We start from the raw sequence: 14764 nt of genomic DNA on the forward strand, positions 1-14764 counted from the left end.
ACAGGAGGACATAAGGGCAATCGGGCCGTAGCTGGGAGAAGGGAGTGTGGCACAATGCAATTCAGGCAGCTAAACGCGCATAACAGGTCCACAGTGAAGTCAACTTAGAAACTGATATTTCCTCACAATATTTTCAAAATAAAAGCCAGCGGAATGCAAAAATCTTAGGATTTTTGAGGGTTGTGGGAAATTGCAGATTGTGGAGTATAGCTCTGAACAGCTAGCTCTAGTTGCATTTGATGTTGCAATGCAAATTAGCCCCCATATTATGTTGTTGTAGCCAGTTCATTTAGCGTCTAAGTGAATGCTTAAGATATACTCATGCACAATATGTGTGCACAAACACTAATCCTTTTTATGCAGCTACTAAAAGACTTGATGCATTAAACCAAGGAAGCATCCTTCACTCAGTGTTTGCTCTCTGATTACAAGCCGTATCAAAGACTGACTGGAGTTGTAGTTTCTCCTGCACCATTATACTGATTTGCTTTTCAGTCTGAAACTTTGATGGGTAATGCATAAACAACACAAAAACTAGGGAGAAAATAAGGAGGGAAATAAAATATGTGAAGTATAAAGGTAACAAATAGTCTAAGCACATTATTCAGAGTAAAATGGAGGGAAACTAACAAATGCATGTGAAAATAAAGAAAAAGTATATTTATTTACAAGATCTTTGTTGACGTTAATGTTTTCTACCCTCATTATTTTCACCTTTTACATACACAATTTTTTCTTTTATTTTATTTAAAACATACAGATTTGTTTTCCTGTTTAAGACATTGGGCTATTTTTGTAAAACTTTTTATTTTTACTGTTATAGGCTACTGTTGTGTGTTTCAATTGGAATCAACAATTTTTCAGTCATTATTTTTATATAACAAAGATTTTTATACAGCTTTTTGGATATTTGTCTAATACCTAAATGGCCAAATTTCTTTGTTTTGTTTGTTTGTTTATTTATGTTAACTTACTGTTTCCTCTATGTCCTCCATTCCATAGTGCCTAAATTAATGTTGTGAATGTGGGATAATAATTATAAGAAGGGGCGGGGAAGGAGGGTGGATCGCAAAGTATCTGCTTTTATTTTGAAGTATTTAACCAAGACTTCCGGTGTCGTCCTGGTTATTGGTCGCCGCCTTTCCTGCAGCTCAGCACAGACCACCAGGCGCACCGGCAGCCCCCGTCTCTCTCTGCTGACTCAGTGCCTTAACAGCAGTCCCTTCACCCGGTGATACACCATCCAGACACCGACGCACATTTCTCCGGCCAGCTCACCCCAGCGACACTCTTCAGACATGGCTAAGACCGCAATCGGTGAGTTCTTATTTTTCTCAGAGATATTTTCCCTGACATCAAAGAACGAGGCAGGTTTCGGGGTGATGATGATGATGATGATGATGATGATGATGGTGATGATGATAATGATGATGGTGATGATGGTGGTGGTGATGGTGAGAGGCAGTGGCGACACCCATGGCACAAAAGGATGCTGAGGGCTGACAGTAGGGAGCGGCCAAACTCACTCTGCAACTCACTTCTTTATGTTGAAGTTGGGACACGGTGGCATCTTTATGTATTAATTAAATTGCAGCTGTTTTAATTTAATCTTTGTTTATTTTTGCTCAATTTAAAATTTCACACAGATCAATATGGGTCGGACTGAAATTCAGTCAGTGACGCATATGCTTATTCAGCCTGCATTCTGATTAATGCATGTAACTAAATAAAAAAATAGATATATATATATATATTGTTTTGTTTTTTTTGTAATTCCTTTATGGAAGCATGGTTGTATTGCTGCAGCACCTGCCCCCTTCGCTGCCTGACTCAGAGCCGTGCAGCATAATGCAGCTCCAGCGACCCCACCCAACATCCCCGCTCCGTCAAAAAGCCGCTCCCCGGGGTGTGAAACGTCTCACCGTCACAAATCTCCCGTTTTATTAAAGAAAAACTGGGTCATCCTCACTGTCTGTGTCTGCTTAACCCATTTTCTACGTGACCGCTGTATATATACAGACATGTAGGAAGGAGGGAGAGAGGGGGAGAAGAAAAAAAAAGGAGCACCCTTATCAAGAATGACTCTGCTGTCGAGGGAAGAATTTACGACTGAAAAAGGAATATTAGACTCCTAATCCTGTTAGGAAGATTATTGGACGAATTTGCTCTATAGCTATATGCTCTGGGGGGGAGGAGATGGCAGCGTTAGTTAGAAATAGGAATAAATAAAATGAGATGGCTGGTGGGAGGCAGGCCTTCTGTGACATTTATTGTATTTTATTTTGATACTATTTAGCTTCAAGAACAGAATCTTAGCTGCTAAAAGTAAACGAGAGAGAGCTTTAACGTTTATGCACAAGTGCATGAATGGCGTGTTTGTTTTCTGGTTGGCAGAGCAGGTAATGGAGGGGGGGGGGGCAGTGATGAGGGTCCGGGATGGCTGAGCTCTGGGACACTTAAAACACCGGCCTCTCCTCCTCATTTGTCCTCCTCCTCCCTGCTTTTTTCTTCCTCCTGCATGATCTTGAATTGAGCTGCAGACAGGCAGAATGGGATGGGCACGGAAAGCAGCCATGATGCCAGTCATCGCTCTGTCGGTCACTGAGTTCATTTACACCAATTTCTTCTTTTTTTTTCTTTTTGTAGTGAAGCAGCAAAGAGCTAAGTAAGCATTTATTGTCTAACAGCAGCAGATCTTCATTCTGCATGAAGATTAATTCTAGTGTTTCTATTCCTTTTATTATTATGATATCTAAGGACGTAAGTTGATGATAAATACCGCTTGTCATTTCCAATTAAGTGTGATGATCATTTATCTGCAGGTTGAGGCTACAGAGATCAATCCCTTTGTGTCTGGCAATGGAAATGATCCAATAATGTCCACCCTAAAATCAATAGATAAGGGCTTTTTAAGTGAAGTTCTATTAAAAGGTCATGTTCTCTGCATCTTAATTCAGTATTAACTCAGATTAGTTCCTAATCAATATGTGTATGCAGGGAACCATATGGATTTTGCTCAGACACAAATTGTGAATGGGCTCGAATTTTTTAAATTTTTTTAATCTGTGTTAATCCCAAAAGGGAAACTAATGTTGTAGTAACTCAAACTAAGTTTCTTCATAGTCAATATAAGTGGTTAAAGCTGTGGAGAAGAATGCTCTCCTGTAGTGGACTGAATTACAACAGATCTGAAGGAGCCTCTGACTGAAGACAATCTATTGTTGAATTTCTGCACAGTAAACTCTAAGTCACAAAGCAGTCCCCCCCAAAAAAGTGATACTTTTACTTTTTACACTGCTTTGCAATGGAAACGTGTTATAAGATCACTAAGATCAGCATCCTGGATCCACTTATCCTATAAACAGCAGCTTTTATGTAAATAACTGCACAATCCTGACATAGCAATGGTTAAAAATAAATATTGCTGGCAAAAAAAATAAAAAAATAAAACAGTCAGTTTCAATGTGGTAAAGGTCATCCTTGGTCCTGACCACTCCTGGAGTTGCCACTGCTGTGACAACCTAATCTGAATGCAAACTAAATGAAGACTCCAGGGGTGTTACTACTGCAGCTAACTTCACTTTTTAACAGAATCTCACGTCCAGAAGCCAGAATTATCCCTTTAATAGAAAAGTCTCCTGCATTGTTCATCCCATTGGTATTTATGACCATTGTTGTTACGGGCATATCTGCCTGATTTGCCCCATGTTTGTAACTCATCCTGATTTATCACCGGTTGGGTCCCATCGATCTGCGCGGCACACTCCCATTGCTGGCCTTCGATGACTGTTGCTCCTAATGACAGGCTGAGAGGAGGAGGAGGTGACATCAATCCTGCTGGCGACGTTTTGCTGAATGTTTATCACATCTAAATATTCAGATCGGAGACAGTACGCACATCAACAGCATTAATATATAGTTATTGTGCTCTCAGCTGATTTCATTTGAATAGCTTTTTATCAAGGTACATCTCATGGAACGAGGGGGATTCAACAGAGATTTTAAATTGACAATATTCAATACAATCAATACAATGCATATTAATGAATTGATGCTTTGTCCATTGTGCTCAAAATGTGTTTTAATCTCTTCAGTTTAATAGCTTCGGGTTCTATTTAAGTCATTCCAGGTGGAAAGGGGATTATACGTTCAGTTTGTAATGAAGGGGCAGTGTGTAGATTCTCCTTTTTGTGTAACAGAAGGTTCTTATGATTGAAACCCAGGATCCTATCTAGATCTAGAGAATGCTATTTCTATGCAGTTTGATGTATTTCAAGACCACAATGCTGTGAAAGCCACAGCACCGAATGCGGAGCCTTGGAGAACACCTTTTGTCACATTCAAACAACAGTAAAGAAAGACCATTGAATAGAAAGCACGGTTTACAACAAGAAAGATATTTTTAGAAAACATCTTATTGCTCGGTGTGGTAAAATGTTGTCTAAGGTGTATGTGTTGCCTCATAGTTTCCGTTGATAGCATGGCATAAAATATCAGGAAACTGTCCACAAACGGACTATTTCTCTGAAATATCAGTAGATTTATGAGTCTTTAGAGATACATGTTCTCCAACTGGAAGTCTCAATTACTGGAATTTCATCACCAGCTCTCCACTCGCTGTCCTTGATCATCTGGGTCCCATAACGATCCATTTAACGATCCGGTTTGCTCTTGCGATAGCTTCATAATTTCATGTTTAGATTGTTGCTGTAAAGTTGCTGAACATGCGTCCTCAAACCCACAGTGCTGTGAAAGCTACAGCACCCAGGGGGGCCTATGGGCCTTCGATGAATAATGCTGCATGTTTGTTGTATGCCTTTTATGGTTATATTACTCAAAGTGACTGTAAAAATCTCTTTAGTAACGGTGGGTTCTGCAAGATTAGATGGAGGCAGAAGTGGATGGGAAAGAAAGATGGAAAAACAGCCAATGCAGGTGTAGCGGTTAATGCTGACAAAGGAAAACACGTAACAGAGAGAGGGGTGGGGTGAGGTTGACAAATATTAAAAATGATGAAAAGAAAGTGAAAAAACATCAGCAACAGATGAGATGGCGGACAGGAGCTGCAGAAAGTGCCAAAACGAGAGCGTTGCTCTCTGAGGATATTGATGATCCAGGCTCTTTGGTTGATGGATTGGAAGCGGAAGTGCACTTTGATGGGTGCGTCAGTGGTCAAGATGGGAAGTGAGGCGCAGACATGCTGACCTGGCTGGTTGGAAACCGCCTGTGGGAAGCAGAGAGAATCATTAAAAATGTTATCATCCCTCGTCTGACAGCACTTCATCCCGTCTCAGCCGGGAACAGGAATGTGACCAAGTGCATGTGTTCAAACATTTTCTGTGTTGCTCTGTCACTGCGGGTCATTTGTCATTTTTATGTGTCAGATCTAAGGAGGATGCGTTATATTACACTGCTTATTAAGAGACATGCGGTGGCACTTTAATGGATTTTGTTCCATGGGGAACTTCATATATTTTGGATTATGGATACATTAGAAAAATGAGACCTAGGGAGACGTTTCAGCTCATTGTAAGTATCTATTGTGTAAAATGTTCGGAAATTAAATCTGCTTTGACACGGTAAAACCTCACCTCAGAGGCTACAAATGAAATGAAATAAGATTACAGCTCAAGTAATTTTTGAGTTTACGTGCTGGCTGCACTGAACTTATTATCGTTATTTTCTCTGCATAATATTTTTCTGTTACTGGGGTTATCTCAACAGTTTGAAGCAACTCAAGGTTTTATGGAGCCTTAAGTAGAATTATGATTTGGTTAACTTCTGGCTAACCCAATCTTTTTTTTTTTTTTTTTTTTTTTACAGATTAACCAGTTTGTCACGACTCATAGACACAGCTACGATGCAAGAGTATTAGAAGAGCAGCCACAATTAGATACATTGTTTCCAAATGTTTATATCGGTAAAATGATCTGGAATGAGAAATTCATGTCGCAAATCAGTCAAAAGTTTGTATTTAGGTAAGATTCTTCTGCTCTCATTCCTGCAGTGTAGAAGTACTATTTCATCAGTGGTGACTCCTAGTGTTTGAGAAGAGAACAGCAGTGACCGAGCCAAAGATTAACTCTGAACAAGCTTTCAGGACCCCATCATTACTGCTCAGTTTATTTCACACCGATCAATTAATATTCAAACTTATCTCAATTGCTATTACAGACTAACGATTAAACTTCTGATTTCCCCCCCCCCCTCAAACTGGATTGATGCACTTACAAAGAACTCTAGTTTACATTTCATGTGAACCTAGAAATGAAAAATGCAGCAGTAATGATTGAATAATTATTAAAGTATAATGAATACTTTAATGATTATTTAGTATTTAGGTTGGGTCAGGCAAAAAAAAAAAAAAAACCTAAATACTAAATAATATTTGAAAAATAACTTTCAAATTATTCATTTTACTTAGTTTCACATAGCTGCTACATTTCTAAACATGTCCTAAACATGAATTATAGAGGGAGAGCAGGTGGAAATTTCCGGTTAAAATCCCGTTCCTTCCTGGTAATAGTACGGGAGTTAGGTCAGGAAGGACTCTGGTGTAAAACATGTACCAAGTCTCAGTGCACGCAGCTCTGGACAGAGAGCCTTAATCTGGACCATAGATGGACTGGTTTAAGGACATTTGCTTAAATCTGAAGCTAAATGTTTATTGAAATAATCAGCAGATTAATTGATTGTGAAAAAATACATTAGTTATACTCAAATGTTTTAAAAGCCCCTTAAATGATCAAAAATAATTAACGACTCCACTGAATTGTTAACGGTTTCAGATGTCAACAGGGTGTTAGAAAATGGCTGCTGGAGTCTTGACAGAAACACAGCGTCGGTGACGGCCCTTCAAATGTTTCCCAGCCCCCCGCCCCCACGTATTCAGGGAGAACAGGGCAATCCGCTAATTACAGACTGAAGTGCTTTCCACCTGAGGTGGCTGCTTCCATTAGGCTGTCTTGGGGGCAGTCGACTATGGCAGATATTCCTCAGGGGTTGTCACTCCTGGCTGAATCTATTTGTGATTCCTCTTCAAATCAAACAAGTGTCAGTGTCAGGACCATCAGCAGCTGTTTCCTCATTTTCCTACCTTTCAAATGAAAGGAAATTCTGTTTCATTTCCATTTGAACCTCAGTCTGCGTTCCTCTCTGTTCCTTTCTTCTCCAAAGTTTTAATTTCCCCTTGCTGTCCTCACTCTCTCCCACGTATTCCTCAGGGAATGGGGTTAACAAGACCATCAGAGAGTAGCAAGAGCTACATGTGAGAGTTCATCACATTACTGGGGCGTCTGCCTGTCTGCAGGGCAGAAAGTGAGATACGGAGAGCTGCAAACAAGCACATAAGAAGGAGATTTCCGATTAATCATCCTCTAACCGTATTGCTTCTTCGCTGTAAATCTGACTTCTGCTGTTGCTACTGTATCCTGCTGCAAATCATGAATCAAAAGTGCCACATTTCAGCCCTGCAGGCCTTGTGCTCTGGGTGATGGATGATGTCGCTCTGTGACAGCCGGCATGCAGATCTTGCAGTATGGTGCAGGGCGCCTTGAGAGAGCGGAAATGTTTAATAACCTGCAGTGTGTTACAGATATTGTTCCACCTTTTTCCCTGCAGGGACTGCTGATAAATCCACACAGCAAAGTATTTTAGATGCCAAAAAAAAGAGAAAAGAAACAAGGTTAGAAAAGGTTGGTTGTTCTCTGTATTTGTTTTCTCTGTCTGCTCTCTGAAGCACATCTTTCCTCACCACTAAGCAGGACGCACGTTGCCAAATCCACTCAGCTACGACCGCATTTGGCTGCGAAAGGTTGTTCTTTTATATCAAAGGAAAAACCTAATTTATGTCCTTTAAAGAGCTATGAAACACTTTTTCATTTGAATATTCTTAACGATGCGCAACGATGCACGTTCAAGAAAGTTTTAGATCGATTAAATATTTTAGAAATATATTTAGTTGATACCAGGAAGAACAAGATGGATTTTCTTTGTTTGAAAATAGCAAACTTTTATATTAGCATGTGTTGCAGATCTGTTCTACTCTTTCCCTGCTGCTGCTGCTGAATCCATGTTAAACAGTAAGGCAGATGCCAAAAAGACAATGATATATAAAACAAGGTTAGACAAGGTTGGTTATTGGGGTTCTTCTTCATTTTTTTTAAAAATCTGTGTTCCCTTTTAATCGCTTTATTCCTCTCCACTAAGCTGTCTGCATGCTGCCAAATCCAGCCAGTTAGAATTGCTGCCAGCTTTATCAACTTTTTGGACAAAGAAACGGCCTCGACATGAAGAGCGAGGCTGCTGCCTGCTGCGGATAAGCAAACCTCAAAACAGATAATCGAAACCAAATTGGGAACATACATGAAATACTGTCTTTTTTGTTGTTGTTTTTGTTTTTCAGTGACTTATCTCTGATGTTTGGTTGCATTAACAAGAGAAATTGCTAGGATTTAAAGGGGCGACGCACTGGCAGCATCAATAAATAATACATCGAAATAAAATGCATAGTCGATGATGTGTTGCGAATCCTGCGGGGACGGGAACGTCGAAGCTGCTCAGGGAAATTAGGCCAAGTGAGGAGGCATCCATCACACTTTCCTTGCAAGGAAGACAAAGGGAGATGAAAGCAACTCAGCTGCATCAGACATGCTTTGATGAGGAGGTTTTTCTTTCTCTGAATAGAAAAAAAGTCTGCGTTTACATCAAAGGTCTCGTGGCAAACAAGTAGGTTAATAATGTTTCATCTTTTTCTGTGTCACCGGGTTAATATCGCCTCCTTGTTCATACGTGAGGAGCACAGCTGGAATCTGCACACGATAAGAAAGCAATCATGCTTCCATTTGTCTCCACAGCTTACAAGGAGAAGATGAAGGAGATTTCTGTCCTCTCTCTCATATGCTCCTGTCTGTACCCCGAGAGCCGCAAAAACATTTTGGGGGACTTTGAAGGTAGGAGGGAATCCTCACAGGAAGCATTTTCATCTTTGGCGAATATGGGCGTGGGCTGGCATGAGATTCGCACGGTATATTTGCCACGGTTTGATGGTATTGCACAAAAATATAAAACAAAACAATGTAGCAGAATTGAATAGCTTTCTTAAAATTAAAAAAAAACAGAAGTGGAGATATTATTCCTACTGCAAGGAAGATATTTTAGAGTTAAAATGCTGTGAGTAATTACAGTTTTGCCGGGAAAATCAGTCTTTGATCAAAACTTGAAATGGAAGAGCAGGCTGGGGGAGGGGCAGCACTGCGTGAAAGACGATACACACTGGAAGCACCGCAGTGCGATGAGAAGCTATGAGAATCATTTGGCAAATTAAACACTTATTGGACATGGTTAATAGAAAATAACAGGAAGATTTTGTGTCCCTCCTGTTCCTTCAAACAGTAGGGTCACTGCGATAGAAAATATTAGCTGTTTTGAATCTGAAACTTTCAGTAGCCGTGCTACGCCTTGATGACAGCCCATTCCTATGAGCAAATAGATTTGAGTTAAAATCCATAAGGCGGCAGCTGACAGTCTTTCTGTTTAATGCGTGCTCCCCCGCAGACATGAACATCAAGCCAATCAACAAGCGTGCGTCAGGTCAAGCCTTTGAGGTCATCCTAAAGCCGCCCTCTCCTACATCTGATGCGGCTCACTGCATCACCAGCCCCCCAAAGAGGGACATTTCCCTGGAGGACATCCAGAAGAAACTGGAGGCAGCTGAGGACAGGAGGAGAGTAAGGAGACTTCCTGTCGCTATGGCTGCAGCCAGATGCCAAATATCGCTTTGCTTCAGTAAATGACAATGTCTTGATACTGGACATTCGGCTAACTCTTACTTTAAATTTCATAAAAACTCACTGAATGTCAAACAACAGCTCCAGACGAATTAATAACATCTCATCTATTGTGAGCTAATTCCTGCATCTCATTGATTCAAACGTTAATACAATGACGGACCTGGTACCTGAGGCGATCCATCAACAAATCAATTATATAATCATCCTCCAGTCAATACGACTGCTTGATTGATTTCTTTGTTGCTAATTTTTTACTAGAATACTTAGGAATCACAGCAGCTACTCTAGATCGCATTTTGAGAAAGAACGGAAGGCATACGAAGTGAAATACTTCCTGTAGTTTTACTCATTTATCCCGACCGTGTTAGTAACCGATTCATGTTTGTCTTGTGAGATCTGTGAGTGGGTTTTCAGTAAGTTCCTGTCATGGTATTGATCTGAATCCTCTCATTCTCATCACTCTTCTCTTCTTACAGTCCCAGGAGGCGCAGATCCTCCGGATCCTCGCCGAGAAACGCGAGCACGAGCGCGAAGTGCTGCTGAAGGCCATGGAGGAGAACAGTAACTTCAGCCGCATGGCTGAGGAGAAGCTGCAAGTGAAGATGGAGCAGATCGAGGAGAACCGGCAGGCCTACCTGGCGGCCATTATGGAGCGCCTGCAGGAGAGGGTGAGGAGAAGGGAATCAAAAGAAGAATGTGGGATGGAAAACTAGGGAGGACTCATGGAGAAAGGCAGAAAAAATTATTTTCAGGGTGGTAGGAGGTTGCAGCAGAAAGGCGAGGTAAACCCTGGAAAAGTGGTTCACAGATGGACAATCGTGGTCATCTGTTGTATTTTTTCCTTGTCTGTTGTCCACTTTCCTCCTTCAATATTGTTTGAGGTAAAAGAAAAATATAATGAAAAGCAGCCAAAAGTCTAAAGAAACTGGGAAGTTCTCCAGAAAGCCTGATTAACTATCGATCCAGACCATTTCAGAAAATTACAAGAAAGTGTTGCTGCCAAAAATAAATGCATCTCATGCAGCTAGAACATTTATTTTCAATTGCTTGTAAGTAAAATTATTCTAGCTATTTTTACTAGAAGTCTGTTAGTGTGACTATTAGGTTATTTAATTAAATGGTCCGTTAATTGGCTTTTCAGATAAGAAAGAGAACTGAGTGGAGACCACCAGCAGAGGGCGCTTTTTCTAAAGAAGTTCAAGGAAGTACTCAATAAGTGAAAAGTTTGGATGGATGAAAATTCCCAACCAAGCTGAATCATACTTTAAAATGGATTTAAAAAACACACACATTTAAAATTACAGCAATTGCAAAATATAAGATATGTAAATAAAAATGAAATCACAGTGTTTTAGTATAAAACTTTATTCATGTCTGTCTAGTAATTCAGATGAGTCTTAAATAGAAATGTAAAAGTTTATGAAGAGGAATTTATTTCTCAGACTGGGGTCTGCTGCTGAAAAACCCAGATCTACATGAGTTAATTTCTTCTGCTGCACAGCTTTTCATTGTGTGGTTGTTGATAAGATTAGCTTTGGTTGGTGGCTTATAATGGTTTGTATTGAGTGGGATGTTTGATGTGAGTCCTTTGTTTATTGTTGTACTGTCATTGCTGGAGGACTTGTTTTAAACTGAGTTTCTCACTTGGGAGATTTTTGAGATGACTGTAATTATGATTGTTTCAGTGTTGTGGGGTAATTCATTTAAATCCTTAAAATGAACCAACAAAACTGTAAAATTATTCCAGAGTTGGATGGGAGGCTAGCGAACAGATAGTAAGACTGGAGTGATATGTCTTGCAAAAGTATTCATAATACACTATCGCCACTGTGAAGCATGATCATGGCAGCCTGAGGCTGTGAAGATGTTTGTTTGTTTTTTTGTAAACCAGAGAAACTGGTCAGAGTTGATAGGAATGAATAGAGCTAAATAGAGATCAGTTCCTGGAGGAAACAACCTGAAAGTTGGTCTAGATCCAAGCATATTCATGTTTCAGAATGGCCCAGTCAAAGTTCAGACCTATATCCAGTTGAGGATCTATATAGAAATATCCTTTGGATATCATGATTTCCATTCAAATTTTATTGAAATTGAACTGTTTTGGAAAAAAGAGGGTCATGCTGAGTAAAAATCGCACAATATTGTGATTTTCCTGAGTAACAAAATGCATTACTGCCCTTCCATTCTATATTTATGTGCTTAATTGTGCATGTCCACCTGATAAAATTGCAATAACACTCTGACATTTGCAGTCTCTACAACCAAATGTCCAAAAAATAATCTTTTTTTTTTTTTGCTCTTTTTTTTTCAAATTTCCCCAGGAGAGGCATGCTCAGGAGGTGCGCAGGAACAAGGAGCTGAGAGAAGAGTTGATGCCGTGAGAGGCCCCAACGGCCTCTACACCCCCCACCCCCACCTTCAGTCACCACCTCCCGTCTGAGGAACACCTCCCTCCCCACCTCGTCCTACATGTCCACACCTCTCCACCCGTCTCCCTGACATACCCACCTCCCCTCTTGTATTGCTACGAAACTTTGAAGAAACGCCACCCTGAGATAGTGAGAGATTCAAATAGGGTTGGGGGTGGAAAGGATTGCAAAAATGTAAAAAAATAAATAAAAAAAACAGAAAGGAGGAAAACTATCATCTCCTATCCTTTCAAAAAAAAAAGAATGTTTTGTTCAAACATGAAGAAAAAAATCCAATTGACACCCGACAGCGTTTTTTTTTGTAAATACTTCTTTTTTGTTATATACAGTCCGATACAAGCAGCAAAAGTATTGATTGCAGTGTGCCATTTTTATATATAGGTTTCTTCTCCCTGCTTATATAAAAATATATAAATGGATGTAATGATTTGTTCACTTTTTTTTTCTTCCTTTACTTTCATTTCAGCCTGAGAATGTTTGTTTTAGGTTTCTCTCGTGTGGTAACAAGCTTAGGTGTTTGTTGTGAGTTTGCCAGCTAGCTGATGTTTTGCCGTGAACAGACTTTGCGCCTCCCAACCACAAAAGCCTGCGTGCACGAGCAGGGCGCAGAGTCGGGGCCACATTTGCAGGAAAGTCGCCGAAAGGAACGGCGGTGTCGCTGGTTCTTGCAAGCCGGCTTTTTTGTGGGGGACTGCCAGCTGTTTCCGCACATCTGCTCCTGTGAAAATAGGTAGTGAATGTACTGCAGGAGAACACGATAGCATTTAATGAGCCCATCTTCGTCCTCCTTCACTTCATTTCCATCTCTCTCTCCCACACACACACACACATAGGCCGTGAAATCACTCACACGCTCTCCACACAGCGCAGGAAAATACCTTTCATGCGACGTTAATCTCATAAAGCTTCCCTCAGAAATGGTGCCGTTACATCCTCGGATGCCGCTGTCGCATACAGCACCTCTGGTAAAGTTTGGGTCTGTCGTTATAACACTGGAGCTCAGCAATCTCCAATTTAATCGTACTAGAAAAAAAAACACATCTCTGACTTCTTCTCTCTTCATTACATCGTTCAACTTTCCCCTGAAACACAGCAAATACTGGCACAATGAAGATATTTAAGCCATAAGAGGCATGACTGCATTAATAATCAATAGAAATAGTGTTTCTAAGAGTAAACTTGAATGCGTTGCAACGACGGGTGCTTGGATGGTCACACACGCACACTTGGCCCGTAGATGTGTGTGAGTGGGTGTGTGAGTGAACTGCACAGAGACCAGGTAGTTAGTGTGTTGATATGTTTAGATATAAGAACCAACAACAATACAGCGTGTAACGATTGTCAGAAAGTTAGACACAGGCAGTTAGTTTCCTTCCTGACTCTCTTTCTCTCCTCTGTCCATTTGTGTGTTTCCTCCTCTTCCACGTATAACTTTGTGAGCAAGCAGTGGTTAATAAAGATTTGGGGTTCAGTGAATAAAACTGGCTTTGAGAGTGATTTCTTTCAAAAAAAAAAAAAATTAAATACCCATTTCCAGTTGTGACTTTGCAGAGTACTTCTGTGCTTCTTCATTAATGGTCGTCTGACTGCTGGTGCAGGAACAAATACCAAACCATCTATTTCTTCAGCAAAGCAGAGAAAATCGTCTATCCATTTTTGAATGTTTGGGGCAGGTGCTGGTGACTTACAGATCATAAATCCATCACAGAACAAACACAGAGACATAGAGGACAAAAAACCATGCACTCACTTAGCAATTTAGAGAGACCAATTATTCCAGCATGCATGTTTTTGGATTATGAGTAGAAGCTGGAGTTCCCAGAGAGAACCCAAGCATGTACAAGGAGAACATTCGAATTGCTACTCAAAACAAAAATATATATTCCCAACAGTCCCACTTTGCAAACATATCCAATTATACAAAAGTAATCCAGATTAATACAGTTCAGTACATTTTAGTATTATAAATAAAGAATCAGATTTATTCATGGGTTCATCAGAATTTTTGCAGCTCTTGTTATGCTACAACAAAACTGATTATATTTATGTCAAAATACTTAGAATGCAATTTTAGCAAGCTTGAAAAAAAATCCGTTGTTTCTCTAAAACGTACTGAGGGACGTTTATTCAAACAGTACTGGAATTAATGTTCAATAAGTATCCATATACTCATTGCCAAAAGCATTTGCTGCACCTTTCCAAATCAGTTAAGTTGCCCCAGTCTCTTCCATGGTCATATGTATTGCTTCTACAAACATTTTGGGAAATGGTTCAGTCTCAAGCTTGTCATATAACTCATTAAGAATTTGGACATGAAGGAGATGTGGCCTTGAACTTTTGTAGTCTACTGTGTTTTCACTGCAGTACCAAGTCTAACCAGATGATGTCACTGTAGATCAAATCTGCGTATATCTAAGAGTTACCAGAAGAAGACGTAATACGTTAACTCCTACGTTTGGCTTTAGTTAAGCCCTCTGTGTTTCTATTCAGTCATCGTTAGACTTGTAAAAATAAACATTCTCTTATGCTACAAAAATTGGGATG

At 40.1% G+C, this 14764-nt stretch overlaps 1 protein-coding gene across 1 annotated transcript; it reads left to right on the forward strand.

Annotated features, from left to right (window-relative positions):
- The first annotated feature begins 1139 nt into the window (after nucleotides 1–1139).
- stmn2b (stathmin 2b) lies at nucleotides 1140–13701 on the forward strand. Its single transcript, XM_008422034.3, has 5 exons — nucleotides 1140–1317; nucleotides 8856–8951; nucleotides 9556–9728; nucleotides 10268–10459; nucleotides 12113–13701. The coding sequence occupies exons 1-5, from the start codon at nucleotides 1299–1301 to the stop codon at nucleotides 12170–12172; spliced, it is 540 nt and encodes a 179-aa protein (XP_008420256.2). The 5' UTR covers nucleotides 1140–1298; the 3' UTR covers nucleotides 12173–13701.
- The last annotated feature ends 1063 nt before the right edge of the window (nucleotides 13702–14764 follow it).

The sequence above is a fragment of the Poecilia reticulata genome, chromosome 11, assembly GCF_904066995.2.
Source record: "Poecilia reticulata chromosome 11, P_reticulata-male-v2, whole genome shotgun sequence".
Taxonomy (NCBI): Eukaryota; Metazoa; Chordata; class Actinopteri; order Cyprinodontiformes; family Poeciliidae; genus Poecilia; species Poecilia reticulata.

What these genes read in the sequence shown, in the direction of transcription:
- stmn2b (XM_008422034.3), top strand. An exon ending in CATTTTGGGGGACTTTGAAG is followed by an intron (nt 8,952 to 9,555) that starts GTAGGAGGGAAT and finishes GCTCCCCCGCAG; the next exon opens with ACATGAACATCAAGCCAATC. An exon ending in TGGAGCGCCTGCAGGAGAGG is followed by an intron (nt 10,460 to 12,112) that starts GTGAGGAGAAGG and finishes AAATTTCCCCAG; the next exon opens with GAGAGGCATGCTCAGGAGGT.